Source organism: Hemibagrus wyckioides, linkage group LG04 (genome assembly GCF_019097595.1).
Source record: "Hemibagrus wyckioides isolate EC202008001 linkage group LG04, SWU_Hwy_1.0, whole genome shotgun sequence".
Taxonomy (NCBI): domain Eukaryota; kingdom Metazoa; phylum Chordata; class Actinopteri; order Siluriformes; family Bagridae; genus Hemibagrus; species Hemibagrus wyckioides.
The window spans coordinates 22,755,949-22,783,698 of NC_080713.1; the positions used below are offsets into that span (position 1 = coordinate 22,755,949).

Here is a 27,750-nt window from a genome sequence, read left to right on the forward strand (position 1 = left end):
TTCTGGGAACAGACTTGGATGGGCTGTGTGACGCCTTGCTGCTTGGGAGACAGCTCACTGCTTTAATATTCCTAATGTAATGTTAGAGGCTTGGGGTCACAGGAAAAGATGGCTACGTAGACTTTTTTAGTCAGTCAGCACCATACTTAAGCCTCATGAGACTACAAGCTGTTATTACGTGTAATTGCTGGTGGACAATAACTTATTTGTGGCTTTATTTGGTCAGTGAAGGGACACAGACGGTAGGCTGATGGCAGAAGATGCTGTGCTGCTATGATATACGTGCAGTCCAATGAATGAATGCATGAATCCACTGAAGGAATGAATGAATGAATGAATGAATGATGGGGAAAAGTTTCCTGGAGTTGAAAAATGGGGTAGAAGAGTTTAAAGGGTTTCCTTCATCACAACACTGTAAATATAAGTAAATAACAGAAACTAATACATGTTAGCTTCATCATTTAATGTTATTGGTGAAATTAGTAGAGGATTTCTATCATGTTGGTTCAGTATACATCAGCTTGCTCACATACACAGCATATTTACACTGCAGCCACACTACATCAGGTGTGTATGCTATGTACATAAGCTTCACTAATAATTTAATAATTCATAATGGCCGTTGAAGGGAGATGAACACATTCAGCTAGCTAGTTACCGTCCTACTTGTGTAATAGGAGTACCTGTGCCACTGCACAAGTAGGAGGCTTACTAGCTAGCTGAAAAACTGTTTTATACAGTACTTTATTCCCTATCTAGCTGTATTTTGCCCTCTTCTGGAATAAAACAGACTTTCTGGCAATTTGAGCACATACATATTTTCTCTTTTTTTGTAAGAACAGACAACAAAACTTTGAAACCTCAGTTAAATTATAGTTTGTTGTACTATAACGAAGCATCCCTATTGTGAACGATCTTACATGTTGATCAAGAATTTAGTAATAATAGAACCTATTTGTGCAGAAAAAATTGCAAATAAGCTATATTCAGAACAACACCAGTCAGGAAGACTTTTATAAGTACATTTTCTTGTAATTAGACTGATGAAGGCTCTGTATGTAACTACACACTATATGCCTCATACAGTGTTAAGCATGATTTGAACTATTGTTTCTATTGGAGCATTTTATGTTATTTAGAAGTCTATGAGACTCATTTGATCTTATCGATAAACACTTAAAGGAGACCGTTAGCCAACCTGTCATCTCCTTAAAGCAAATCTATATTTGGACTGTGGCAAGTCTATATTTGCTGGTTTCTCCATTCATTGTTCCACGCATGGGTGGCTCCGTGTTTCACCATGATGGTGAAGCTCACTGCAGAACTCCTTATTGACTTATTTTCTTTGAATAGACCATATTTTTCATTCATGCTTTTAATAGATGCTTTCTGTCTCAATAGGATTACAATAACAAACCCACACGTTCAAGACCACATCTATTGTGGAAGTGTTAATAGTACTGAATTCTGTCTTTCAATGCTTTTCCATGACATGTCACACACACATACATACACACACACAAAGCTGTTGGGTCTCGAGGGGGCTGCTGTTTGGTAGTAACTGTGTGATGTTTACAGTCTTCTGTCTTGCTCTTTGCTCTTCTAGAGCTCACTGCTGAAGGATCGATGCTGTCAATAGCACACACATTTAGAAGTGTTCATGTGTCACACCATATTAAAACCCAATTACTCAAGTATTCCTGCAGTGCTCAGGCACTGCCAAATGGAAATATGAGGAGGAAACTGCTGACCTGGAGGTCAGGATCAGTGTGCTATAGTTCACTCCATTGGGGCTGCTGGGCGGTGCTAGGAAAAAAGAACACTGCAAATTTTGCCATGAGTGTATGACCTAGACATATAAATCTGACTTATTGTCTTGTGTGTCTATGGGCTGTTAATCTGTTGTCACTGTGACTATGAGAAATGTGTTAACCAGCAGCAGATATCAGTGTTAGTTAAGCACAACAACAGCACTGAGAGTACAGCTTTCTTCTCTCTCTCTCTCTCTCTCTCTCTCTCTCTCTCTTTTAGTTTTATGTTCACTGTTTACAGGATTGACCCTGTCTTTTCTCATAAGACAATCCTCTCTCTCTCTCTCTCTCTCTCTCTCTCTCTCTCTCCTCGCTGTCTTCACCTCTTGTGTGGGACAGGCTAAAAATAAATGTCTGGTGTGAGGGTTGAGCTGAGCTGAGCAGAAGGATCAGTGTCTGGTTTAGTCCAGAAGCAGTATGAGGAGGCTGGACACAAGTGAACATGACTAGTGGAGCAAATTATCATGGTTGTATTTAAAGGGCAAAAACAGTGCACTTCAGCAATTATTGTAGAGGTTGGAAAAGTTGCAGAGTTATACAAAAAGTTGTCAGTTTATTGTTGCCACAGTCCTCTACACAATATTGTGGCATGGTTGTGTGTATGTGGCTTTGTGCAGTACTAAATGACATTGTATGAATACTTTATTTAGACATGCCTACCTTGTTGGTCTAGAAATTGTAGCTCATCTTTTTACAGTCACTATTTGTGGTTATCATTTTGTAATTTTTCAAATTCAAATTTCAAATTCAAATTCAAATTCAAATTCAAATTCAAATTCAAATTTTATTCATCACATACGAAATCATACACAGTACGACACTGAATAAAGAAAAGAGTAAACATTAAAGTGTGTGGACATGAAAAATAAAGGGATATAATTAAAAATAGATAGAGAAAAATATGGAAAATTAAATGGTAGAAATTAAAGACAAAATAACTGTGAAAAACCAATAGTTATCGGATATGCATATGCAAATATATGTGTATACATATAGATATATATGTATATAAATAAATATGTATATATAATATAAACATAAACATTAAATAATAATAATAATATAAAAATAATAATATAAAATATAATATATAAAATATAAAATAAAAAAATAAAATAAAATAAAATAAAATAAAATAAAATAAAATAAAATAAAATAAAATAAAATATATTATAATATAATAATTTCTTCACCATAGCATCACTGGATATTTTTTGTACCAATTTGTGCCAGCTCTCACTTACCAACAGTTCCCAACCACTAAGAAGAAGCTGACAGTGTGCTTTCTCCAAAATACATATCCTGTGTAATGCCCTTTCTATGTCACATGGCAGCTGTCTGCCCTCTTTCTCATACATGTGCTCACAGACGTCCACCATTGGCTCGTGTCACTGTGATTAACAGGAGAGAGTAACACCATTCCTTCCACCCAGATAACATGGCCAATTTTGCACCCTTGGCTCCCAGCCACATTCTCCTGAAGAAAGGGTGAACTCCTTTCTGCCATGCCACTTGGGAACCCAGCTGGATATGTTTCCTTGGTGGACTGTTCACAAGCCAGCAGCAGTGACAGTGAGGTGTTTAAAAACCCCAGCAAAGCTGCTGTGTCTGATACACTTAGCAGCACCACACATGCTACCATATTAGTGTCACTGCTGTGCTGAGAAAGAGACACTGCACAAATCATCTGCACTGTGGTGGTCCCTCTGTGTTCCCTTTTCACTGATGGAGTGATGAGTAAAAAAGATATGCACTGCATTCAGTAATTCTGCACATATAAAGCAATCTATAAGATACATTACCTAGGTATAGCTATTAAAACTTTTACCTAATAAAAGTTCCAGCATGGTCATTGTTTTTTTGGATCTGTAGGCTGTTTAATTTAGAGAAAATCATCAATGTGCATAAATGTTAGGAGATATCATTCGACCGTTATGTCATTATTCAATTTTCAAATCTGATTGGTCAGAAGATTTTAATTGATTTCCTCTAAGAGCAGCTTATAAAATGACAGCTGCAAGGTTATAATAGGTTATAATTTATAGGTTATAATTAGGATATAAATATTATTATTAATGCACTAATGATGTTTTCTATACAGTTTATAGAAAGTTGTTTATTGTAGACACAACTATACCTTTAGGGTTTTTTTTTTTTGGTAAGAAGCATTTTACGGACAGAACTTCAAAAGAAAGTGATAGAACAATGTTTTATAGCTGTTTTAATTTAAGTAAGTAATTTTTTAAGCTTTAACTAATAGCAGGAGCTAACTTCATAGACTTTCCATCCATCTATTTACTGTGCTGCTTGTCCTGAAAAGGGTCACAGGGAGTCTAAAGCTTATCCCAGAGGATCAATGACACAAAGCAGGGGACACCCTGGATAGGGTGCAGGGCAAACCATCTCACACACACTACAGACAATTTAGATGTGGCAATCAGGCTACAATGCATGTCTTTGGACTGGAAGAGGAAACCAAAGTACCTGGAGGAAACCCACAAAGCATGGGGGGGAGCAAACTCCACAAACAGGATGGAGGCAGGAATCAAACCCCCAACCCCAGAGGTGTGAGTTAAATCTCTAAGCCTCCATACCCTCACTTTATAGACTTCCCTCAAAATATAAATAGATAAAAAAGTATGTATCAATAATTACTGAACAATTTTTAATGCATCACACCACACTCTCATTGATTTATTTTCCCATAGCAGCACAATCTATTATGTTCTTTTCATTGAGAAAAAAAAATATTACAGATATTACATGTTCTTAAAAAACAAAGCATAATGGTTTCTGTGGAACAAAACAGTTGTATCAATTTTATTTTCTTAACTAGCTATTTAAAACGATATTTTTCTAGTCTTTGAAGTATGTAAGTCCAGATATTATCTAAACAGAGAGAAAAAGTCTGAGATAGTCAGATTCTCTCTGTGTGTGTGTGTGTGTGTGTGTGCGCTCAGATGGGTGGAGGATCTGTTGTGTCAGGCGGAAAAAAGAGAAATCTACCTACAGGATCCTCTCCTCCCAGCCCGTCCCCCTTCCCCCTGCTCTATCCCTCCCTCTCTTGCTCACTTGGCCAGGCTTTCTCACTTGGCTTCACTCTCTCTTTCGGCTACGTGCACTGTGGACTTGTGTGTGCTGAGCTTTACAGGGTAGAGTGTGTAGGTGCGTGTGAGGGAGCTAGTGCAAGTGCTTAGAGCTTCAGCAAGCTTAAGTTCACTTTTGTCTCAGTGTGCTTTCAGCTGAGGTGCTACTTTTACACGGATCAGGACAAAAAAAGGGAGAAAAGAAAACAAGACAAGGGGACCAAGTAGATACACAGCCTGAGGGCTTAGAAAAGACAACACACACACACACACACACACACACACACACACACACACACAGTTTTTAGAACTGATTCTGGTGGTCAGTTTTTCTCATGCCTGAGCTGACCAGTTCACCAAGAGGGATGTGATCGTTGTTACTTTTACACCCTGACTCTACACACATCCATACACCTGCTCCATCCTCAGGTGCTGCTCTGAAGATCTGGACCTCTGTTAATAGCTGTGTATCTTTGGGTTCATCATGGACTACGTTTGGGGGATAGCAGTGCTACTGTGTGGGCTCTGGACACCGCATAGAGGAGCCGATGCTCAACGTGCCAAAAGCAACGTGCCCCGGCTCAAACTCTCCTACAAAGGTGAGAGCTCTTAATGTCCACTACTGCTGCTGCTGCTGCTGCTGCTGCTGCCTGTCTTGCTGGTCTGCTAAAAGCATTGTTTTTTATATATAGAGAGCTCAGGTGCAAAGGTGACTTTAACTGAGTCACATTTTGATATTTATGCTTAGGAAATGTCATGCTGGTTTTTGGGGTGTAATGATGATTCTGTTTTCATATCCTAAAGAAAATAAAAAGATATGATAATGTTGATTATATATGGGTTCGTAAAATGTCATGTACAGTAAATATATATTATATAACACCAGCTTGGTTTGCTTGATTTGTTGATCAGGATATTTAATCCTAATTTAGTTTCACTTCTGAAGCAGAAATAGTCACTTGTTTTGGGTTGTTGCTTCTTGAAATTGTATTCTAATAGTAAAGTTTCACATTGTCTCAAAAGTCAGACAAGATGGCATCACTGTGTGTTAAATCTCCTTTCAGCACAGTGAAGTGCGCCTAAAACCATTTTAATAACACGTGAACAAATATCCGAGTGTTCTGTCTGTGCAAATTTTAATGTACGCTGCTTTAATAACCACCCAGGTACATGTGTGTGGTGTGTGAGGAGTGTGTGCGATAAATGAATAGAACTGCAGACAGATGGGAATGCTTAAACTGCACTCTGGGTTGTATTTGCATGTATAATTCAGCCCTTATTATTTTCCACGAGCTCTGAGCACAATACGCCGGTCCTTGTATATATCTTCCTCACCTTGATCTGCTCTTCTGCAACATGCAACATGCCGCATGGATGAGTGACAGTCTCTGTCACTGTTTTTTTTTTAATTACACATCATTTATTACCCAGTATACGCCAATTACGTGCCCGAATGTGTGCCCTTTGTGTCCACGTTAAGTCTGCCGTCTCTTTCTGGTGTTGAACACGTGTGACAAGCTCATAACTATACCATGGGTAACTAATTGAGCCGTTTTTGTTTTCCGTGGTAATGCAGGATATGATTTAGTGACGTTGAGTTTCTCTCTTCCTCCTCACAGTTTTTAATTTTCTCTGTTTCTCTGTCACAGTTTAGCAAAATGAACTGTCAAGGAGTGTAAGCTAGAAAAATAGGGAGATAAAGGGAGATAGGATGGCAGGCTGACAGTAAAGGCAGGAAGAAAAGTGTCATCATTATTTCTTGTCAGATTTCTAGTTACACTGACAGCTCCTCATTAGCTAGGTAGTGGAAAATTACGTCTTTATACAGTCTATAAAGCTCTGGGCTTGACAGCCGCTGTTGAAACGCTGTTACGTCTGAGAGGTGTGTGTGTGTGTGTGTGTGTGTGTGTCTGTGTGAGGTTTAACTGGTGCTCGCTGCAACAAATACTGACACCTGCAGGCACCTATAAGATATCTGTACTCAGCATTAAGATATATACGTGTGTGTGTGTGTGTGTCTTTGTGTGTCTTCATGTGTGTTTGATATGATCAAGAGGGATAGGAATTGATATGAAAAAGTGCCAGATTTTTACATGGAGGAGACTGAAGAAAAATGGTTCTGTGGAATGTCTAGTGAAATTGTAGGGTTGGATTTAAACAACACACACACACACACACACTGTATTCACACTTTGTCACAACATTTTTTTATAAACCTCCCCATTAAACCCGAAATACTCAAGTATACTACCATTTAACATTTCCTTACACAACACCTAGACATCTCTGACTTATATCTTTAGAAAAGCAGGGTTCCTCAAGTGTTCTTCGAATGGCTTTGTGTTCTATTGTTCCACAGTAAATCAACTTGGAACCCACTCTGAGACTAAAAGAATAGCCTTTTGTTTTAAGGTTTTACTTGATGCATTTCCAGAAAGCGAAAGCTTCTGTTAGGGTTCCACCTATACTATACAGAGTGAAGAATCCTTCATGAAGTAGCCTTACACGTTCTGTGATTATTTTTTTCCTCCAGGGAAACACTGTCAGAAAATTGCCAGCTCCCTCTAAGTAAAAACTGAAGTAGTTGGTTCTAACACTAAAAGAGAGGACTATTATATTATGTTGTATTGTAATGCATTATAGTGTTCTACTTGAAATCTCTTCTGGCCAAAGCTTAAAGGTAAGAAGATAAATAAATTAAATAAATGGGTAAAAATGAACTCTTTAATACCTTAAGGGCTATGTGGTTGTTCCTCCAGAAGAAAATTATTTATTTTGTAAATAGAAAAATAATGCATAAATAAATAAATAAATACATTAATTAATTAATTGATTAATAATATTTAATATATTAATAATATTTAATAATTATTTATTATCAGCTAAATTTTATTTAAAAAAAAAAACACTTTTGTAATTTCTCCTGGTGATGAGTAGCTGGGAAACTGCATGCAGAGACATTAGTGATAGGGTGAAATATGCCACTAAATGGTGAAACTGATTACTTAGGAACCCTTAGAGGTGGGACATCCTTAACGACCCTGGACTAAACTGTTTTCATTATTACACTGACTGTATGGATAGATTATAAGAATGATTATCCACCTACCTTTAGAATAGATATTTCCCAGTGTACTGCCACTTCGTCTTCACCGTAATGGCATTCGGACAGATGGGGCATATCTCCACAGAATTTGTTACTTGGCACAAAGTGCTGATATTTCACATTATAATTCTCTTTCTACCACCCTGGTTACTTCAGCTGGGCTGTGTGGCAGACGTATCTAGCATGTTTAGCAAAAAAAATAAATGAAAATTACAACACAACCTCGAGCTAAGTTTAAAAACCGGGGACAGGGTGTGGGGGTTGGGGTGAACATGTCCCCAATGGAAACTATGCCTTATGCCTGTGAACACATGTCTGTGCAGTCTAGCTGAGACAGGTTTTACACTGTCTTTACAATGTGTCCAGTACCATCGCTCACAAACTGTAAACCTGCACATGGAAATCAACTACATATGTATCGGTTTGTAGTATCAGTTATTTCCAGGGATTCAGTATTATTTGGGTGATTCAGTGACTGGGGTCACATTTTATGATCCCAGCCTAGCATAACTACACCTTTCCATGAGGCAGGAGTATCTTATTTTTAAATGAATATGTGAATCCACGTAACATCTTATTTTTTAAATATCTTATTTATATGATGATATTTCTATGACTCCATGATTATAGCATATAAAAATCTACATTTTTGGTTAACTTAGCTACCTGACAATGTTCAGCCCTGTAAAATATTTGTAATATTGTACAATCTACATGTTCATCTTCTGAATTTCATGAATATTAAGGAAAGAAATATTTTTTTCTGTCTTTTTGAGTAATATTGTTTAATTAAAAGCAATTATATATTGAGAAAGACAATTACAAAATGTTTTTAATCTCTTCATGTCATTAACAATGATGTCCACATTTAAATATTTGCTAAAAATTTGCTAAAAAATACAAGCGCTTACTGCAGGCAGATTAAGCAAGTGCACCCCTATCATGGAACTGCCTGTGTAACTTGATGCCCAAAACGAGTACAGTGTAGAGATATCATATGCTACAGAGACACTTGTATATATCTGGGAATGCCATTGCTCCAAAGGTCTCCTTCCTCCACACACACTCACCCATGCATACACACTGCTCCCCAGGCTTTATTTCCATCATCATGGGGGAAACCTGCCCTTGGGGGTGGGGGTGAGGGTGAATGTTGGAACACTGGTACCACCCATGGGGAATTCAGCTGGACCAGTAGGCCTGAATGACGAGAGAGAAAGAGAGAGAGAGAGAGAGAATATGTGTGTGTGTGGTGGTGGTGGTGGGGGGGGGGGGTGATTTGGGTGGATAGATAGGTGGGCAGTCCTACACCCCCGTGGAGCCCAAGGCAGAATAACATTAACACCCTTATATAAACATCAACCAATGTGGCCTGACAATATCAACACAGACACACTGCTTATGTGTGTGTGCATGTGTGTGTGTTTGTGTGTGTGTGTGTCTGCATGACCAGATGTGACTGCTGTAATCCTGTGAGGAAATGGTGAATGGTGTTAAGCTTCTAACCAAAAAGAAAAAAGAAAAATGCCAAGTATGTATTGAGTTTAAGTTTAATAAGAGTTCTTTAGTTACAGACAGAGGATCTGAACTCTCTGTACCTTTCTCAGCCTTTTGTATAGATGGGGAATGTGTACTAATGTGGACACTGATACCTGAAACAATTCACACAGAGATTCCTGCGAAAGCACAGGCTGGGTGAATTATACCCAGGAGTGGATATGAGGGGCTGTGAGGGGAGGGGATCCTGTAAAACCTGGCACCCACCTTTAGATTTATGTTATTATACAACACTGTTACAAGATTTGAATTCCTGACATTCATTTACTGGATATTCCAAGCGTCAGTTCTAAATGTAAAAACGAACACATTCTGCTCTGTCTGAAGCACAAATGATTGTTTGTGGTTTAATGCAGTGTGTTGTAGCACACTCTTGAATCCTTGATTCTGATTGGTCAGATGGTGTTGATTTTTTTTCTCTATAACATCTTTACAGAACGTTTTGTGCTGCTTTCTCAAAATTGTTTAGAATTTTCTTCCCCCAAAAGTCTTTAGTGTCGGTGAGGAGCTTTACAACAGAGCGGCAACTTTTCCTGCAAACCTTCAGTCACAGGAAAATGATAGAGATAAAGAGATTTTTATCGATAGATAGGGAAAAAAAGATAGAGGGATTTATGTGTTCACAGACTCTGTATCACAAATAATTTGTTTATATGTATTTATAACATATTAACAAATGCTTTTAGAAAACAGGAAATGAAATTACAACACCCTAGGAGACTAGAAAACGTCCAAGTTAACAAGTAGCTGGCAAGGGAACAAGCATTTATAGCTATTTTACTATAAGTATAATTTGTTTCACAGACCTTTAACAACATCAGATGTAACTATAAAAGCAGGACATGGTTCTTTACTTAATAGCAATTTGTAGTCACTGGCATATTGCTGTATTACAAGAGGAATGAAACACTTTAGAGCATGCTGTCAGAGGGAAAATAGAGAACTTTAGGGTTTGGTAAAAATCATTACATCATACTGGTGTTGATCGCTGTTGATATTTTCCTCTAACAGCATAGCCAGGTTTGTTTCATTCCTTGTATAATAAGAGAAAGATACAGCAAGTGCAAGTTACATCATTGTTATAAACAACATATTGTGTATTATTCCTAATTAGAAAGAAAGAAAGAAATATTAAGATATGTTTACACTCCTAATAACAGCTCAATAGTTAATTATGCCTATATATGCTAATTATATCCACAGTAAATCGCAATGAATGGAATTAAGTTGTTGTTAGTGCTATTTTTTCCTCACAGGGTGTTGATAAGGGCTGCTGCACCAGCTACAGTACAGAACGTTCTGGAAACACAGGTGGATCTGCTCAATTGCTTTATTAGGACCACAGCAAAAAAGACAACAATAAGGATAGTTTTACACACACACACACACACACACACATACATACAGAGGGAGGGAGGGCAGGATGTATGTAGGGTAGAGGAGTTTATTTTTATCACTCTCAGATGGGACTATTCCTCTGCCTCCATCTGTCCTCTCTCTTCTCTCTTTGATGTTTTTCATAACAATAGCAGTGTGTGTGTGTGTGTGTGTGTGTGTGTGAGAGAGAGAGAGAGAGAGAGATATTGCACTGTACATACAAAACCTATATGTATCTGTGATGCTGGAGTGTGTTGTGAAGTTTGTTGAACCCTAGGACTGATTGAGAAGAAACTAATTAAATAATAATAGTAATAATAGTTACTGTTTATTAATAATAATAATAATAATAATAATAATAATAATAATAATAATAATAATAATAATAATAATAATAATAATAAAAAGTAATTAAAGTACCATGATAGTTTCAAAAACTTCAGTTCATGTACTGTGTTGATCAGGAAGACAGCAAGATGCTTCTTCATGCTCTTCTGTTCTCAGAGGAGGAAAGAAAACACTGCTCATTCTGTCCACAAACACAAAGTTCAAAACACAAAATTCCTGCTTTATCTAAAAGATTTATGGAGTTCAGCTAGAAAGAGTGATCTGGTCAGATTTTGTATGAAAAGTTATAACATTTAACCCTATAACTAAAAGTATGGTGTCTTCTTCTTCTTTTTCTTATTTATTTATTTATTTATTTATTTATTTATTTATTTATTTATTTATTTATTTATTTATTTATTTATTTTCTTCATTCATTCATTCATTCATTCATTTATTCATTCATTCATTCATTCATTCATTCATTCATTTATTTATTTATTTATTTATTTATTTATTTATTTATTTATTTTTAAATTTAACTCTATATTTTTGTGCTTCCCCTTTCCTTTCCTTTCCTTTCCTTTCCTTTCCTTTCCTTTCCTTTCCTTTCCTTTCCTTTCCTTTCCTTTCCTTTCCTTTCCTTTCCTTTCCTTTCCTTTCCTTTCCTTTCCTTTCCTTTCCTTTCCTTTCCTTTCCTTTCCTTCTTTGCTAGAAAATAGTTAAAATAATCATCTGATACTGTCTCCACTATCTCTGTAGCACTCTGACTAAACCCTAGGACTCATGATTGGCAGATTTAGTGTGCTAGATTTTGTGTGAGTGTGTAAATACAGTATATATGTGGGTGTATGTGTGTGTGTCACTTATATTTGCTGTCATAACATCACCTGTTACTCAAACTATTGTTTATTAATCATCACACAGATAATGTAAATGCGTAGACAGGAATGCATCTCCCCTGCCCTGATGTGTCATGATAACAGATGAGCTATACTGTGGTCATAATGAACTAAACCAACCAACACACACGGGAATCATATACACTAATGCTCCACTAATATAATACCTGCAGGCTTTTAGTTGATGACACACTTTTGTATTTTAAACACCTTTAAATAAAATACAGGACAGATAAACAATGAGATTTGTCATTAGGTGTTGCTGTAAGGGCATACTGGATTTATACAGTGTTTATAATGGAGAAAACACACACACACACACATACACACACACCCACACACACACACTTTTTTAGACACGTAAATGTCAAATGTATTGTAAAATTCACATATGAGTAACTAATGGCTTTATTTACTCCTCTTTGTGTGTGTGTGTGTGTCTGTGTGTGTGTGTGTGTGTGTGTGTGTGTGTGTGCATCTGTGCAATAAATACACTCACTATCAGAGATGATAAACTTCAAGTAGAGCTTTTTACACTCTAAGTGCATTATGTAAGCAGCACTTCAAAATACAAAGTGACACCCGTAACACTTATACCTTTATTGATCACACACACACACACACACACACACACAAAAGGTCCTCTCTCTCCCTTTTTCAATCTCCTTATGTAAGAAGAGGCATTAAACCAATGAAAGAAAACATTCGCGGGATTATGGGTGTATCACACACACATTCACACTTCATCACATTTGAGAGTTTAAGAACACAAGCTTAGCAGCCTAATTCTGCAGTGTGTGTGTGTGTGTGTGTGTGTGTGTGTGTGATGGCAGTGCATACTGAGGCATGTTCAGTTAAATTCCTTCTACGTAGAGTCACTCTGAGTGTCTTTCTGGCCCTGACACACATTTAGTAAGTGTTCACTTTTAGTCATTTTGCCATATGGACAGATTCCAGCAAAACGTCTTCACAGTGAGTCACTTCTTCATTTCTACTTATAGTCTAATCATCTTGCCAAATAGTCACATTCCATCGAGTTTAGGTTTTTACTCTTAAAGCTGCGGTGAGTAAATTTAAATTTCTGCTGCCTGTGAGATGAATTACAAATGCAGTGAAGTTATTAACTATAAATCTACTAAAATGTCTCGAAATCATGAGAAAAAAGTGCAAATACTTATTTATTTATTTATTTTACAGTTTTGATTTTTTTTTCATTGCTAAGAACAAATCATTAACAAGACATTTGAAGACTGGGTAAAAAAAATGTTTCCTATTATTATTCCTTATCTTTTATCTAACTGTCCAGTTTCGGTGAAGCTGTGCCCCATATAGACTCAACTTCCTGTTCAAATGAAATGAAGTCAGTTTTATTTCTAAAATGCTATCTAAAAATTCAATTTAATTTATCCCTTATGACCGAGCCAGAGGTGAGAGTGGCAAGGGAAAACTCCCTGAGATGATATTAGGAAGTAACCTTGAGAGGAACACACTCAAAAAGAGAAGCCATCCTCATTGGAGTGACACCAGATAATGAGATTATAAACCATTTATGAAGAGCAACCATTTGTGAAGAGCAAGTGTATAACCAGGAGCTTTTGAGCAACTTATGAATATGAGCATCAGCATCATTTCTGAATAGAGACTTGAACTGTTAGCTGAATGTGACTGCTAATGAGATGCTTTTCTGCTCCCCACATTTGTACAGCTGTGATTTAAGTTCCATAAACCATCCTGTCAGCTCAAACCGGCAATGTGTTCACAGACTCTGTATCACAAATAATTTGTTTATATGTATTTATAACATATTAACGAATGCTTTTAGAAAACAGGAAATGAAATTACAACACCCTAGGAGACTAGAAAACGTCCAGCTGAAACAAAAATATATGACAACCATTGTGAATGAGATGATTGGGGATAAACGACAGGGCAGGAAGGTAGTAACACAGTGCAAGACTTTAAGACTATAAGATATGAAAGATTTTGCTAGTTCTAGCATTTGGATATTCGTAACTTTGGATATGGTGTACTTCTTTCCTCTTAACACTAACACAGAACATAGTGGTGTGTGTTCATCTGTTTTTCTAGCTCTATATGTCGAGCATTAAAGGTTTCAGGTAGCATTAGTCACTGTGTTGAGACTAGCCAGCTGCTTGTATGTGATACCTGCAGCTGATGTGAGAATGAGATGGAGCTGTGGTGTTTTAAGAGCGGGTTTGCATTCACAGCCCGGGTTTTGCTTTACGCACACACACACAGGCTGTAATAACAGGTTGAGGTGTCCAACACATCTCACTCAGTACTAATGTTGCTCTGGGGTGCAGTTTGAAAGTGTTCTCGGGTGGCTGCAGGGAAAAATCTCATTTTCCTTCAGGTCACAGTGTGTAATTAGAGCGCTCTCGCCACCTCTCCTGCTCTGGCTCCGACACCCGGACCATTCTCACCTTCAGCTGTCCCCTTTTAGCATTTCATATTTACTGGATTACATTTCTTTCTTTGGATTTCCGGCTCAAAATGGCTACCCGAGTCCATTAATAGTCAGAGTGCTATTTGCAACTTATATGATAGCTACACTTACTGAAACTACTTCAAGAAATTGGATATGGCAGAAGAATTTTTGTGGCTCACATTTTGATTTTATGGCCTCATAATTTGTTCATATACACCATAACCAATCGTAACAGAAAGTGCTGGATGCTATTAGCTGAACAGCAGGGTTTCCAGGTGTAGTGGTGGATGTGTTGTTTGCTTAGCCTCAGTTTTTTTTTTCGCTGCTCAAGGTGTTATTCACGCGCTGTGTGTGCGCGTTTGTGCCTCAGTGGGTCATCTTGAAGGTCAAAGCCTTTGTAATTAAGATTGACTGGGATGAACTTTTAAATGATGTGTATTGATGAAGAAATATCAGCAGACACTGAGGGCAGAGCCTGAATTAATAACCGAATTCTGCTGCAGATGATGCATTCTACACCATCTACATTATGCGTTGAAAAGGCATAGTTATTTGCTTTCGTATTTCCTGCAATTTATTTAATTTATTTATTTATTTGTTTGTTTATTTATGTGTTGCTGCTATTGCAATGTGCTGATTTACCGATAAACCAATAATCAACTTCAGTGATCCCCGATGCTATTCCAACTATTTATTTTCTGATTTCTTAATACTCTAGGTATGTATTTCTAGGTATTTACTAGATGTGTAATTTTCTGCAAGCTTTAGTTTATTTTCTTATCTCTTACTATTAAAGTATGTCTTTTCTGATTGTAACTATTCTATTTGTTCTTTCAGTTCCAGCTTTTCTCAATATTTGCATTTAGGATTCAGTATACAGTATTTGTAGATTTCTGGTCTTGCTCCACACTGTTAGTAAGGCTTGTCCAAAGGTCCCCAAAAGTCAGTTCAGATCTGCCCTGGCTGTGGCCCTAACTTAACCTGGCACTGATCTTTCCGAGGCCACATGGCTCTACTTACGTAATTCTCGGCTCCACCAAGCATGAATGACACAGACAGCACCAAAGACAAGCAGATATATTTCGTCCTTTGTGTGTGTGTGTGTGTGATAGAAGGGAAATGGAAAGAGAAGGAACTGAGCCAGCGATCTCAGCTTTATTAAGGCCAAAACCGCACTCACACGTCATGTTCACCATCAGCAGGAAAAGAAGTGGGCTAGCTACCATGCAGAAGTGTTCTGTGATTGAGCCCGATCCCCATTCTGTTAATTCTGCTTCTGCCCTCTAACAGCCTGCTCACTCAACACGGAGAACTTAGTGGTGACATGTGGTTGGAAAATGTCTACAGATATGAACAATGGTCTTTCAAACTTAATGGCTGTAATGATATGATACAAAGAGTGGAGTAAGACGAGCAGGCTTTGGTTAAACAGTTTTCTTAGAACTGTATGCCACTGCAAATATTTCGACTGTAATTCTTTATTAGTAATAAAAGAGTCTCTTCTCCTTCCCACAGAAATGTTGGAGTCGAACAACTTGTTTACTTTCAACGGACTGGCCAACAGCTCGGCCTACCACACATTTTTACTGGATGAGGAGAAGGGTCGACTTTTTGTAGGAGCAAAGGATCACCTCCTGTCATTCAACCTGATAGACATCAACATGGACCAGCAATCGGTAAGAAGACTGAAGATGGTATTCGTGCATTAAAAATGGAACTCTATGTTTTTACTTAAGCTTATATAAGCTTATAAAGCTTATCACATCTATGACGGAATAGCCAACAGCCATCTGAAGTCAAGAGAGCAAAATAGGCTGTTCTCACAGACTGTGCTCCTGTCCGTCAAAGCAACACTAGCCAGTCTCATGTATACCAAACAGGGCACTTGGCTACATGAGAGCTACCTGTGATGCAACATGAGCACTGGAAAGCACATTTTTATCACACCATCTTAAGCTGGAATTTGTCATGTTATAAGACATATCTTTTGTATGTTGCTCTGGATAAGCAAATAGTTGGACAATGGTATTATTGAGTGGAACCGGTAGGTTTAATATGTTCAACAAGGTATATGAAGTTTCTAGTCTTTCGTCAGCTGTGCAAGCAAACTGCTTCTGGTACCACATTCACATATCAGGGGTAGAATGGTTCTTAGTGATGCTACCCATTATTTCACAATGAAATTGATATTATAAATAATGATAGAATGTGGGATCTCAGTGGTTACTTGGGTGTAAACTTTCCATGGCTGTGTGGGTTTCCTCTGACCTCCTCCCTGTCAGTAGGTGATTTGGTTAATGTAAAAATGCTTTTAGATTTGAATGAGTGTGTGAATGTTTATGCATGGCACTCAGCAATGGAGTGGTGTATCGGTACTGGCATTTCTACATCACACCCTCATAGTGTTCTGGAGATAGACTCCAGATGCATTCAAAAGATGAAAATTCATTCTACTAATACAAGAATGACTTGTAAGAGAATCCGTATTAGAGTGAGGTAACACCCTCCAAAAATACAGGGCTATGTAACAAGAGCTAAGGCTTAGTATGTTCGAATCATAAATCAGACATATAGTAATAAATCAGATACCTTAAACATCGTGGGAAAAAAAACCCTTGCGGCGGAATATGGAGGTGGTCCGTACAAACTAGCTAGGTGTTCACAGGTTATGTGTGTTTAAAAGAAACTCAGCTATACAGCATATCGACAGGCGTTGGCTCACAAGTTAGCTCAATATCTGTAGTTTAATAAAGAGAAGCATAGCTATACAGCAGTGAATATCATTCAGATCATTTTACATAACCTATAAAATGCCTCTTCCCTTCCATGTTCTCACCCTGGTCCTGCCATCAGCTGTAACGTATATCCATTTTTGATATCAATTTGTATAAATTGTAAAACAAGCCATGTTATGTTGCACAACTGAATTCCTGAGAGTATCTAGATGAAGCATGGCATCAGGTATAACTATAACAGATACCGGAATTGTTATCTGAAAACTGAAAGTGACTTATCATATCAAATTATCCTCAGATTCCAGTGTTATCCTCATTCCTGTCCTATCACTAAGTCCCCTGTATCATGAATAGACAAGTACTGCACACTAGATACAGGACTCTCAGGAAATTATGTTCACGTGTGTGTATAGCTTTAAACTCTTTAAAAAAAAGGAATGAACAGCTTTTAGGAATCACCAGGTCATATCCTGGATTTATCCTTCCCCTTTTTAGCTCTCACACCTGCACCTGGCTAAAGTTTATTTAATTAAACAACGTCTCGTTTTTTCACAGCCGTAAGACAGGAAGGGGGTTGGATTACTAAGCACTGGTCTGTTCTTCTCTACTGGGAGACTTAAAACCAGCCTGATAGATTTCACCTTCGCATGGAAAGAATATTACACTCACAGTTAGAAACCCAATGCTGGTCCTACAGCACACACACACACACACATTTACATTATTTATTCCCACTGTGGTGACTTAAGTATGACTAGGGGTATAATTGGAGTATTTTATACCTTCTCTTTCTCTCTCTCTCTAACGTTCTGTTTCATTTGTTCTGATAGATATCTTGGCCTCCATCTTCGTCACATCGGGACGAGTGCAGGTGGGCTGGAAAAGATGTCCAGGTGAATACGATGATCTCTTAATGTTTGCTGTAATGGATCACATGCAAAATTAATGTCAGTTGTAATTCTTAGTTTTTTTTTTAGACTTTTGTTTTGTATTATTTATTATTGTCTCATTTAAAAAAGCTGTAAAAAGTTTCAGCAACAAATTTTAATGACGTTATGACCACTGACCACACCCATAATGTTATTATCCATTTGTATCCATTTTTATAGTTGGTCTGTGGTTTAGTTTATAGAGTTTAGCAATTTGCAGTGGTGTGATAGAACAGGGTCTCAGAATAATTTTACACATTATAATTGTTTTTTACATAATATTTTTTTTTTTAAAAATATGGTCAAACATGTTTTTTCATCATTTTTTCCCTTTGAAAATTATAACATAATTCATATTATATATAACATAATAACAAGAAGAAATTAGAAATAATGAATATAAGAAATTATAATTAGTATTTAGAGTTTAATCCAAACACTTTCTCAGGATAGTGTACAGACCATGACAACCTATTAATAAAGCATTAAAATAATAAATCAAGCAATAATCAGAAGTAAGGTTAGATTTCACTACAAGTCTAAATGGTAAGGCTTTATTTCTTAAAGGCTTTATTTCCTACAGCAAAACCTCCACAGCCTCAAGCATTCTAACTGTAGAGTCCGGTTAAGACTTGGCCCTCAGCACTGTTCAGGAGTTTACACAACTTCCTGGTATAGTTATCACTCTGTCTCATCTAAATTCCTTCGTGGATAATGCCTGAGGCCCTCGACTGAAAACAAGAGTGTTAGCATGGCCTTGCTGCCTCCCTCTACCCCATTATCACCATAATGAAACTTTGCAGGAATAAACTTCCAGTGCTACATATCTGAATAGCAGTACAAGGTTGTGTGTGGGATTTTTTAATGTAAACATGGTGACTGTGATTGGAGGGCTCTGTGAAAGATGGCTTTCGTGTGAAGAGGGCTCTGATAAAAAGAGAGCGACTGACTGAACCTCGTTACTCCTTGAAGTGGAACAATGTCAAGTTTGCGACTATTGAAAAGCTGCTGAAAACACTGAGCAGCTGCCCTCATGAAGGAGCCACTCCTCCAACACTCAAGGAGGAGATCAACCACATGGTATAAAGGTGCTCAAGAAGAACCCACTCACAAAGTCATAACAAATGAGCCACTGTGTTTTGCAAAACAGTCTTAGATTCGCAAATCCAAATGAATTTACATGAGCTAGCTTCAAGTGAATGGTTAAAGTGAGGCTTTAGGGGTTGAGGTTAGTGGTCGTGGTTTCTCTCTTTTTGTGTGTGTGACTTTTAATGAATTTCTTTATGGATGGATTTTCTTTATTTCGCTTGAAGTCATGGTGGCATAATAAGAAATGGGTTGATGCATGGGAAAAAAGGAAATTCTACTTACATATGTTACATATGTACAGGGGCACTGACACACGTGTCTAACATGTAACTGGCCTGTGTGTGTTTTTCAGAAAAATCTTTCCCTTAGTGGGTAAATGTCAGGCTTGTTCAGACATGCACAAACACACACACACCACACACACACACACACACATACACACACACACACACACGTGGGACATCTGGATGCTCATAATAGGATTGCCCCTGTTGTTGTTCTGCACACGTTGCTCAAAACAGCAAACTCCATTTTTTTTGTTTGTGTGTGTGTTTGCATGCCTGTGTGTAAGTCACGAAAGTGCACAGTGTCTGTATATCTGTGTAGATTTGAAACATGAAAGATACATCTTTAACTATATAACAGAAGGCAAATAGAGTGCTGCCCAAATTACTCAGTAAGTGCCAAGAATGGATATGGTTCTGAGCCATAAAAGGCCCCTACAGACCTTTTACACCCAGTAATGTTGGCTGCATTTGTGACACCATTATGTGTGTGCGTGTGTGTGTGTGTGTGTGCAGAGGAAGCATCAATTATACACTCATACTACATGCAGTTGTCTATCCAGCATGTCAAACCCCTCTCTCTCTCTCTCTCTCTCTCTCTCTTTGCAGAAAGAGTGCTCAAATTTTATCAAGGTGTTGCAGCCATTTAATCACACTCACATCTATGCTTGTGGAACAGGGGCCTTCCACCCTGCCTGTGCTTATGTGGAGGTGGGCAAACGGTCAGAGGTAAATATCCCCTTAAAATTTTTTACAAAAAGCATTCTGATTTAAACATTTTTCGACCACACAGGACCTTAGCGATAGACAAAATTAGTCCATTACATTGATTTCCAGTCTCAAATGCACACAGAAATGTCCTGTGGCATGGTTGTTGGTGTCAATTGGATAGGTTTTAGAATTTTTAGAAATGTCTGATCTCCTGATTTCCGTACACGAAAGTCTTAAAAACTTTAGAACTCAAACATGAATTACATGAATGAGCATAAATGAAGTAAACATGTTCTTTTCGCTTTTCTCTCAGACAAGAACTCACCATCCAGTGATCTACTGAAATCTCTCAATATATTAATGTGTGTGTGTGTGTGTGTGTGTGTAGGACAACATCTTCAGGCTGGAATCGTCACACTTTGAGAACGGCCGAGGCAAAAGCCCCTATGACCCCAAACTCACGACTGCTTCACTACTTATTGGTGAGTGTTTATGAGTGTTAAGTGCTACTACTGTGTGTGTGTGTGTGTGTGTGTGTGTGTGCATGCATGCGTGTGTAAATGTGGGGTATTTTCAATAGAAACCCAACACCTCTGATTAACAGTCTTTCTAAGAGGATGAAAAGATCAGACTGTTCTTGTCTTTGTACTCTACCTGCAGCACATTCTTCCGTTAAATCTCTCCTCTTAGATTAAAGGTCACTCACTCACACACACACTCACACACACACACACACACACACACACAGACACACTTGTCATCACAGGATTTGTTCTCTAACAACAAACTCTTTCCATGAATCTATATTCAGGCGATAAACATCAAGCCACATCAAGTGTTCACCTGAGATTAGTCATTCCTCTATCTCTCTTCCTCTCTCTGCCATAACCCTTGTTTGACCTTTAGCACATATGATTGACAGATGGTGAGCTGTATTCTGGGACAGCAGCCGACTTCATGGGGCGAGACTTTGCTGTTTTCCGAACGTTAGGAAAGCACCACCCAATCAGGACGGAGCAGCACGATTCCCGGTGGCTCAATGGTGAGACACATGCTTTAAGATGAATAACTGAATAATAAACTCTGAGTGTAATGGCTTTCAATTCACTTATGCAGTAAATATTACCAGTAATACCACAGCAGCATTGTTGGATTTTTGATTCTGATCGGTCAATTTGCTCTTCTTCTAATATGTTAACAATTCTTATTGCTAAAACTTCTTGGTAACACACTAAGCTGCACCTATTATCTACAGAGAGCAAAGGGAGAGACTGTTTATAGCTGTTATAAAGTATGTTATATTTAGAACCGACTTGGAATAGCATGGTGGTAGTTCATAGTATTAAATATCAATTAGTTAAATGGATAAAAAGTTCATTAACAAACAAAAATGAATTTATTGGTTGGTTACAAGAGGAATAAACCACTGCAGGTTGTGCTGTTAATGAAAGATGATCAAATTTGGACCTGCATCACACAACCCTGTTGTTGATAAATTCCTATTAATATCATCCCAAAGTGTTTTATTCCTTCGTAAATAGAACCCTAATAAAGCAATCCCTGTGATCCAGGATTCATTCCTGATAGGCAAACCGTGTGTGTGTGTGTGTGTGTGTGCAGATCCTAGGTTTGTAGGCGTCCACCTCATTCCCGAGAGCGATAACCCTGAAGACGACAAGATCTACATGTTCTTCAGAGAGAACGCCATTGATGGAGAACAAACTGGCAAAGCCACACATGCCAGAATCGGACAGCTGTGTAAAGTAAGATAACGCACATATTCACAGTTCTGTACACACACACACACCCATAAAAAGAGGTGCATGGACAAATATTTCACTCGCTGATCTCTTAGGGTATACATACACACACAGAGTAGGTGTGGTACCTTGAAAAGCCCAATTTCTTTGGCGACGTGTGTGTTTTTCTTGCATCCCGATCTTACCGCCCACCGAGAAGCCGAAGAGAGATTGAAATGTCACCGGAGTCATCAACAGTCCGAAAACAAAGGCTCCTTTGTGGATCTAACGTACGACTTGCATTTGCACTTGGTTGAAGTGGAACTCTAGAGCGGCGAGCAGGAGAAAGGTGTTCACGATTATGTGCTGCTTGGCATTCTGGCATGAGTGGAATCCACTCTGCACCAGCACACACACAGTTGTTTCATTATATCAGGATGTCAGAGAATGTTTTGTGCTTTTACAACTTGTTCAGTACACCTTTTGAGGATGTTAACTCATTCATTCATCTTCAGTAAGTGCTTTATTCTTGTCAAGGTCACTGTAGATCTGAAGCCTATCCCAGGAACACACATCCTGGATGAGACACCAGTCCAGTCTTGGTAGAAAAGAACTAGCCTTTATTTGTCACATATACATTACAGCACAGTGAAATTCTTTCTTCAGATATCCCATCCTTGGAGGTTGGGGTCAGAGCACAGGGTCAGCCATGATACAGCACCCATGGAGCAGAAAGGGTTAAGGGCCTTGCTCAAGGGGCCAACAGTGGCAACACTATGCAGCAATTTTATAGTCATCACATCATTGTAGTCATCTTACAGCTATTTTTGTAAATTTTACAATTTACAACTTTATCTGGACATGCCTGATCTTACTGCTTGCAGATGTTCATGCTTTATTTCATCTTAAAGCAGGGCCCCAGCTAGAACACATGGATCGTGGTGGTATGCAGAGGGGAAAATATTTTCTAATTATAAACTGTCTAATGTTTAATTGAGCAATTATCACAACATAATCTTCTTTAGGAATACTGGAACCATTAGCCCATCAGGGCATAAGGTCAACCCATCACAGGGCGCAATCACACACACTACAGACAATTTAAAGATGCCAATCAGCATGTCATCAGAAATAGAGGAGCTGTTGTTGTCTTTCAGCTGCTCCCTGCTCGGGGTATTTGATTCTGGCACAGGGTTTACACCAGATTTTGGCACAGGGTTTTCTGATGCAACCTTGCCATTTTATTTGGGCATGGCACTGGCACCCGCAGTGGCTAGGTTGGTTCCCTTCCTGGGAATTGAACCCTGATGAGACGGTGAGAGCGTCCAAAACCTCAATGCATTGCATGGGGCAAACATGTAAACCCTGTTTACACTGGACGAAGGCATGAAATCACCAAATGTGGGAGGAGGAAACATGCTAACCACTGAGCCACCATGCTTCCCTTTACGATACCTAGTTTTCCTTTATTATTATTATGTTAAGCCTTCACTTTAGATGTAAGACTATGTGAGGTAAAGTAACTACAAGAAAATGGCTCAGCTTTGGTCCGTTTTTAAGGCTCATTAATTTTGAGACCAGTAGTAATTATTTGGAATGTAATAGAATTAACCTTTACACATTTGTGTTGTTAACAGAATGACTTTGGAGGTCACAGGAGTTTGGTGAATAAGTGGACCACGTTCCTGAAAGCTCGGCTCATCTGCTCAGTCCCAGGCCTTAACGGAATTGATACACACTTTGATGAACTGCGTAAGTTGCCTCTGCAACTGCGTGTAGTGAGTGAGTGAGTGATGAAGATAGAGGTAGGGTAATTGTGATATGTCTATGACACTCTGATTTTGCCCTTTTCAGAGGACGTTTTTCTGATGAGCTCAAAGGACTCCAAGAATCCTATCATCTATGCAGTGTTCACAACATCCAGGTACATTTAATGATCATGTGCCTAAAACATATCAGGGTAATTAATACTGAGGCTGATAGCAATCAAACATGTTGCTTTCTTTGTTTGCTTCACAGTAATATCTTTAAAGGCTCAGCAGTGTGTATGTACAGCATGGCTGATGTAAGAAGGGTGTTTTTGGGTCCCTATGCTCACAGAGATGGGCCCAACTATCAGTGGGTGCCCTTTCTAGGCAGAGTTCCCTATCCACGCCCTGGCACGGTGAGAGAGCTAAACTAAATTAGCACATAGAGAGAGTTCAGGAAAATGGACTGTATCTTAATCACCTGTTTCTGTTCTCATGACAGTGTCCAAGTAAAACCTTTGGAGGGTTTGAGTCCACAAAGGATCTACCTGATGATGTTATCACTTTTGCCCGAAGTCATCCAGCTATGTACAACCCAGTGCTTCCCCTCAACAACCGCCCAATCATTATCAAGACTGATGTGGATTACCAGTTCACACAGATCGTTGTGGACCGAGTGGAGGCAGAAGATGGACAGTATGATGTCATGTTCATTGGCACAGGTGAGCAGAATAGAGGATATCTTGTAGTGTCAGAACCATGCTATATTAGTAATATAGTATTATATACAGTATATACAGCATATGTGACATTGCAGAATGAATAAACTAAAACATGCTCACTTTTGAACTCATCTAATTAAATGGCACTCATTAAAGGGTTAATCATTATCATTTCAGATCTTGGCACAGTTCTTAAGGTGGTCTCAATTCCCAGAGGCACTTGGCATGACCTTGAGGAAGTTTTATTGGAAGAGATGACTGTGTTTAGGGTATGAACAATTCCTGGATTATATCCCACTTATACAGCATGGGATCTATTGTATGTTTAATGTCATTGCAGCTTCTCAGGGTTGATGTGAATGCTTTTATTCTTGCAGGAACCAACAGCTATAACTGCTATGGAGCTTTCCACCAAACAGGTAAGGTTTATCAGACGTCCGTCATCGCTCAGAACCCCAAATCACATAATCTGCAAATGTAGCAGTAAAGAAAGTATTTTCTAATAGTAAGTGAGGTTGACAGAATGAGTCCAAGGGGAGAGCTGGCCACAATGTTACATGAGAGCTCTGTGGACAGGAGTGATACAACGCTGCTGGATCTGCCATATACCACAAAAGTAACTCTCTCTCCATGGCTTACATTTTGACTGAGTTTGCAGAGATTCCATGGGTGTGGTGTTATTTAGCTCTTACAACACTTAGAAATGAAGTGCTTTATAATCCATTTTTAACACCAAAAACAAAGAAAACATGCATTTAGCCATTTAAAATGTATTAAACACATCTTAGGCAACAACTTTTTGTTTTCAACTTTCAAGATTTCTTTGACAGTGGCTGAGCAACAGCGTATAATTCGTTACAAAAATACACAAAATGCAATAAACCTTCTTGAATTGCAGAGTACATAAAGACGTTCTAATGATTTACGTAAAATGTATTATTAAAAGTAATAATTTACTTTCAGTCTATAGTTCGGGAAACAACAATGCAATTTTTAATATAACAGAAAATAACTGAAAATAAAGAAGGCAATGTCACTTCTTTCCAAGATCTTCAGGAAATTCAGATGATGCAAATTTCTATTGAACATATGAATGATAAAAAAAAAAAAAATTCTATTCTTGACAATTAAATTAATGTTTTTTTTATTTATTTATATGAAACTTTTCATCATCTGTGCTTAAAATACCTTTGCCTTAATCATGGAATCATCAATGTAAGATAAGGTGTTGGACTATTGACCAGAAGGTTGTAAGTTTAAATCCCAGGTCCACCAAGCTACCACTGCTGGGCCCCTGAGCAAGGCCCTTAACTCTTAGTTTTATAAAATGTAAGTCTTTCTGGATAAGTGTGTCTGCCAAATACCAGAAATGTAAAGACATTGAGAGATTGTCTTACTTTATAATTAAAAAGCATATTTAAAGTTGCTCTAAAACAACATTAACTAAAGCTATTACACAGGCAAATGCAAGAACAAACATATTGAACTCAAATGTGAATATCTGGCATATTGTATATTTACATTAATGTTGATCTGTCTCTCTACAGCAACAGCTCTATCTCGGCTCGAATATCGGTGTTTCCCAGATGCCGCTGCACCGCTGTGACGTTTATGGCAAGGCCTGCGCTGAATGCTGTCTAGCACGAGACCCCTACTGTGCCTGGGATGGCTCGCAGTGTTCCCGATACTTCCCCACCGCTAAGAGGTACTCCCAGCTGGTGATCACAGCTTGTTTAACCTGGCCTGAAACCGTGAGTGCCGCTGCTGCACGGTTCTGCTATTCTGCAGGAGAGGAATATAAACATTGAAGGAAAAAGCTCTGGAGAATGTGTTCAGAGTCAACTTTACAAAAAAACGTTACACAAGGAGCCCGGTTTTCTTTAAGGTGTAAGAGTCGCTCTAACAGTAGCATATTGTTAATTTCGCTAGGCAGAAGACTTTTTTTTTTCTCCTTCAGCTCTCAGTTGTTTATGTAGAGAGATTTGAACACACCTGCAATGACAGGGTGGAACAGAACAACAGGGAATGTGACATTTGAAATCAAGAGAGCAGTGATATTTACTAATCCGTAACCGCAATGTCACAATGGATAAATCCACCTCGGATTTTTTTTGTGTGTGTACAGTATTTAATGTCACTCAGCTTATATACAGATTCAGCTTATGTTACTTTTCAAAGTGCAAATTAAATTCCAGCTAATGTGATCAGGAGATGAAAAGGAAAGACTGAGTCACTGTGTAATAAACAGGTCTTGGGGAAAATATGTGAGAATCCAAGTTTGGAAACAAAATGCAATAAACAACCCAAAAAACAGTTTCAAAACAGGGTTAGGGTTAGGGTTAGGGTTAAACCCTAACCCTAGACAAGAGTCTAGAACATAGAAATGACAATCCGTCCATCCATCCATCCATCCATCCATCCATCCAATTTCTTTACCGGTTATCCTACATGAGGAAGGAACCTGATGCTTGATCCTTCATGAGGAACCTGATTTCTATCACAGGAGACAGGGCACAAGGCAGGGGACACCCTGGATGTTTACCCATTGCAAGGCACAATCACACACACATTTACACACTATAGACAATTCAGAAATGTAAAAAAATATATGCAAAATATATATGTAAAACATGTCTTTAAACTGGGGAAGGAAACGCTAAAGATGGTGAGAACATTCAAACTCCAGACCCACACAGGGTAGAGGTGTGACTTGAACCCCAGTCCCCAGATGTGTGATGCAAACATGCTAACCTCTAAGCCACCAAACCTCAGTAAATGGCAGTTACTATATATGTAGCTGTTTACATAAACTCTGATGTTGACAAGACTTTGCAATTATTCTGAATAGGCTCTAAATGGTTTGTAAACAGGAAATGATGAGCGAAAAAAAAAGGTTAATATTTAGAGTAGGGGAAATGTTTGTTGGTGTGGATGTGGCACCTCCACATTCTTATTAAATGTGTGACTTAATTATTATTTGCCAACCAGACCCAAAAATAAATGTGCAGAATTTCTGTGAAAATTATTATTAAATTGTATTATTTAAATATTAACACAGAGTTTATTATTATTATTTTTGTGATTTAACTATATATATATATATATATATACAAGTCCTTTTTTAATTCCTATTGAGTTATTGGTTGCATTATTAACATATAATTACCAAATGTTTTAT

At 38.2% G+C, this 27,750-nt stretch overlaps 1 protein-coding gene across 1 annotated transcript in view; it reads left to right on the top strand.

The window, feature by feature from the left end:
- The first annotated feature begins 4,901 nt into the window (after positions 1–4,901).
- Positions 4,902–27,750, top strand: part of sema3ab (sema domain, immunoglobulin domain (Ig), short basic domain, secreted, (semaphorin) 3Ab) — a 27,767-nt gene continuing 4,918 nt past the window's right edge. The window contains exons 1-14 of the mRNA XM_058388017.1: positions 4,902–5,496; positions 16,131–16,291; positions 18,181–18,243; positions 20,262–20,381; positions 20,752–20,845; positions 21,286–21,405; positions 21,984–22,126; positions 23,740–23,854; positions 23,957–24,026; positions 24,122–24,266; positions 24,353–24,572; positions 24,750–24,841; positions 24,950–24,991; positions 26,120–26,277. Coding sequence (XP_058244000.1) covers positions 5,382–5,496; positions 16,131–16,291; positions 18,181–18,243; positions 20,262–20,381; positions 20,752–20,845; positions 21,286–21,405; positions 21,984–22,126; positions 23,740–23,854; positions 23,957–24,026; positions 24,122–24,266; positions 24,353–24,572; positions 24,750–24,841; positions 24,950–24,991; positions 26,120–26,277 — 1,658 coding nt within the window. The 5' untranslated portion in view covers positions 4,902–5,381. The remainder of the gene's footprint in view (positions 5,497–16,130; positions 16,292–18,180; positions 18,244–20,261; positions 20,382–20,751; positions 20,846–21,285; positions 21,406–21,983; positions 22,127–23,739; positions 23,855–23,956; positions 24,027–24,121; positions 24,267–24,352; positions 24,573–24,749; positions 24,842–24,949; positions 24,992–26,119; positions 26,278–27,750) is intronic.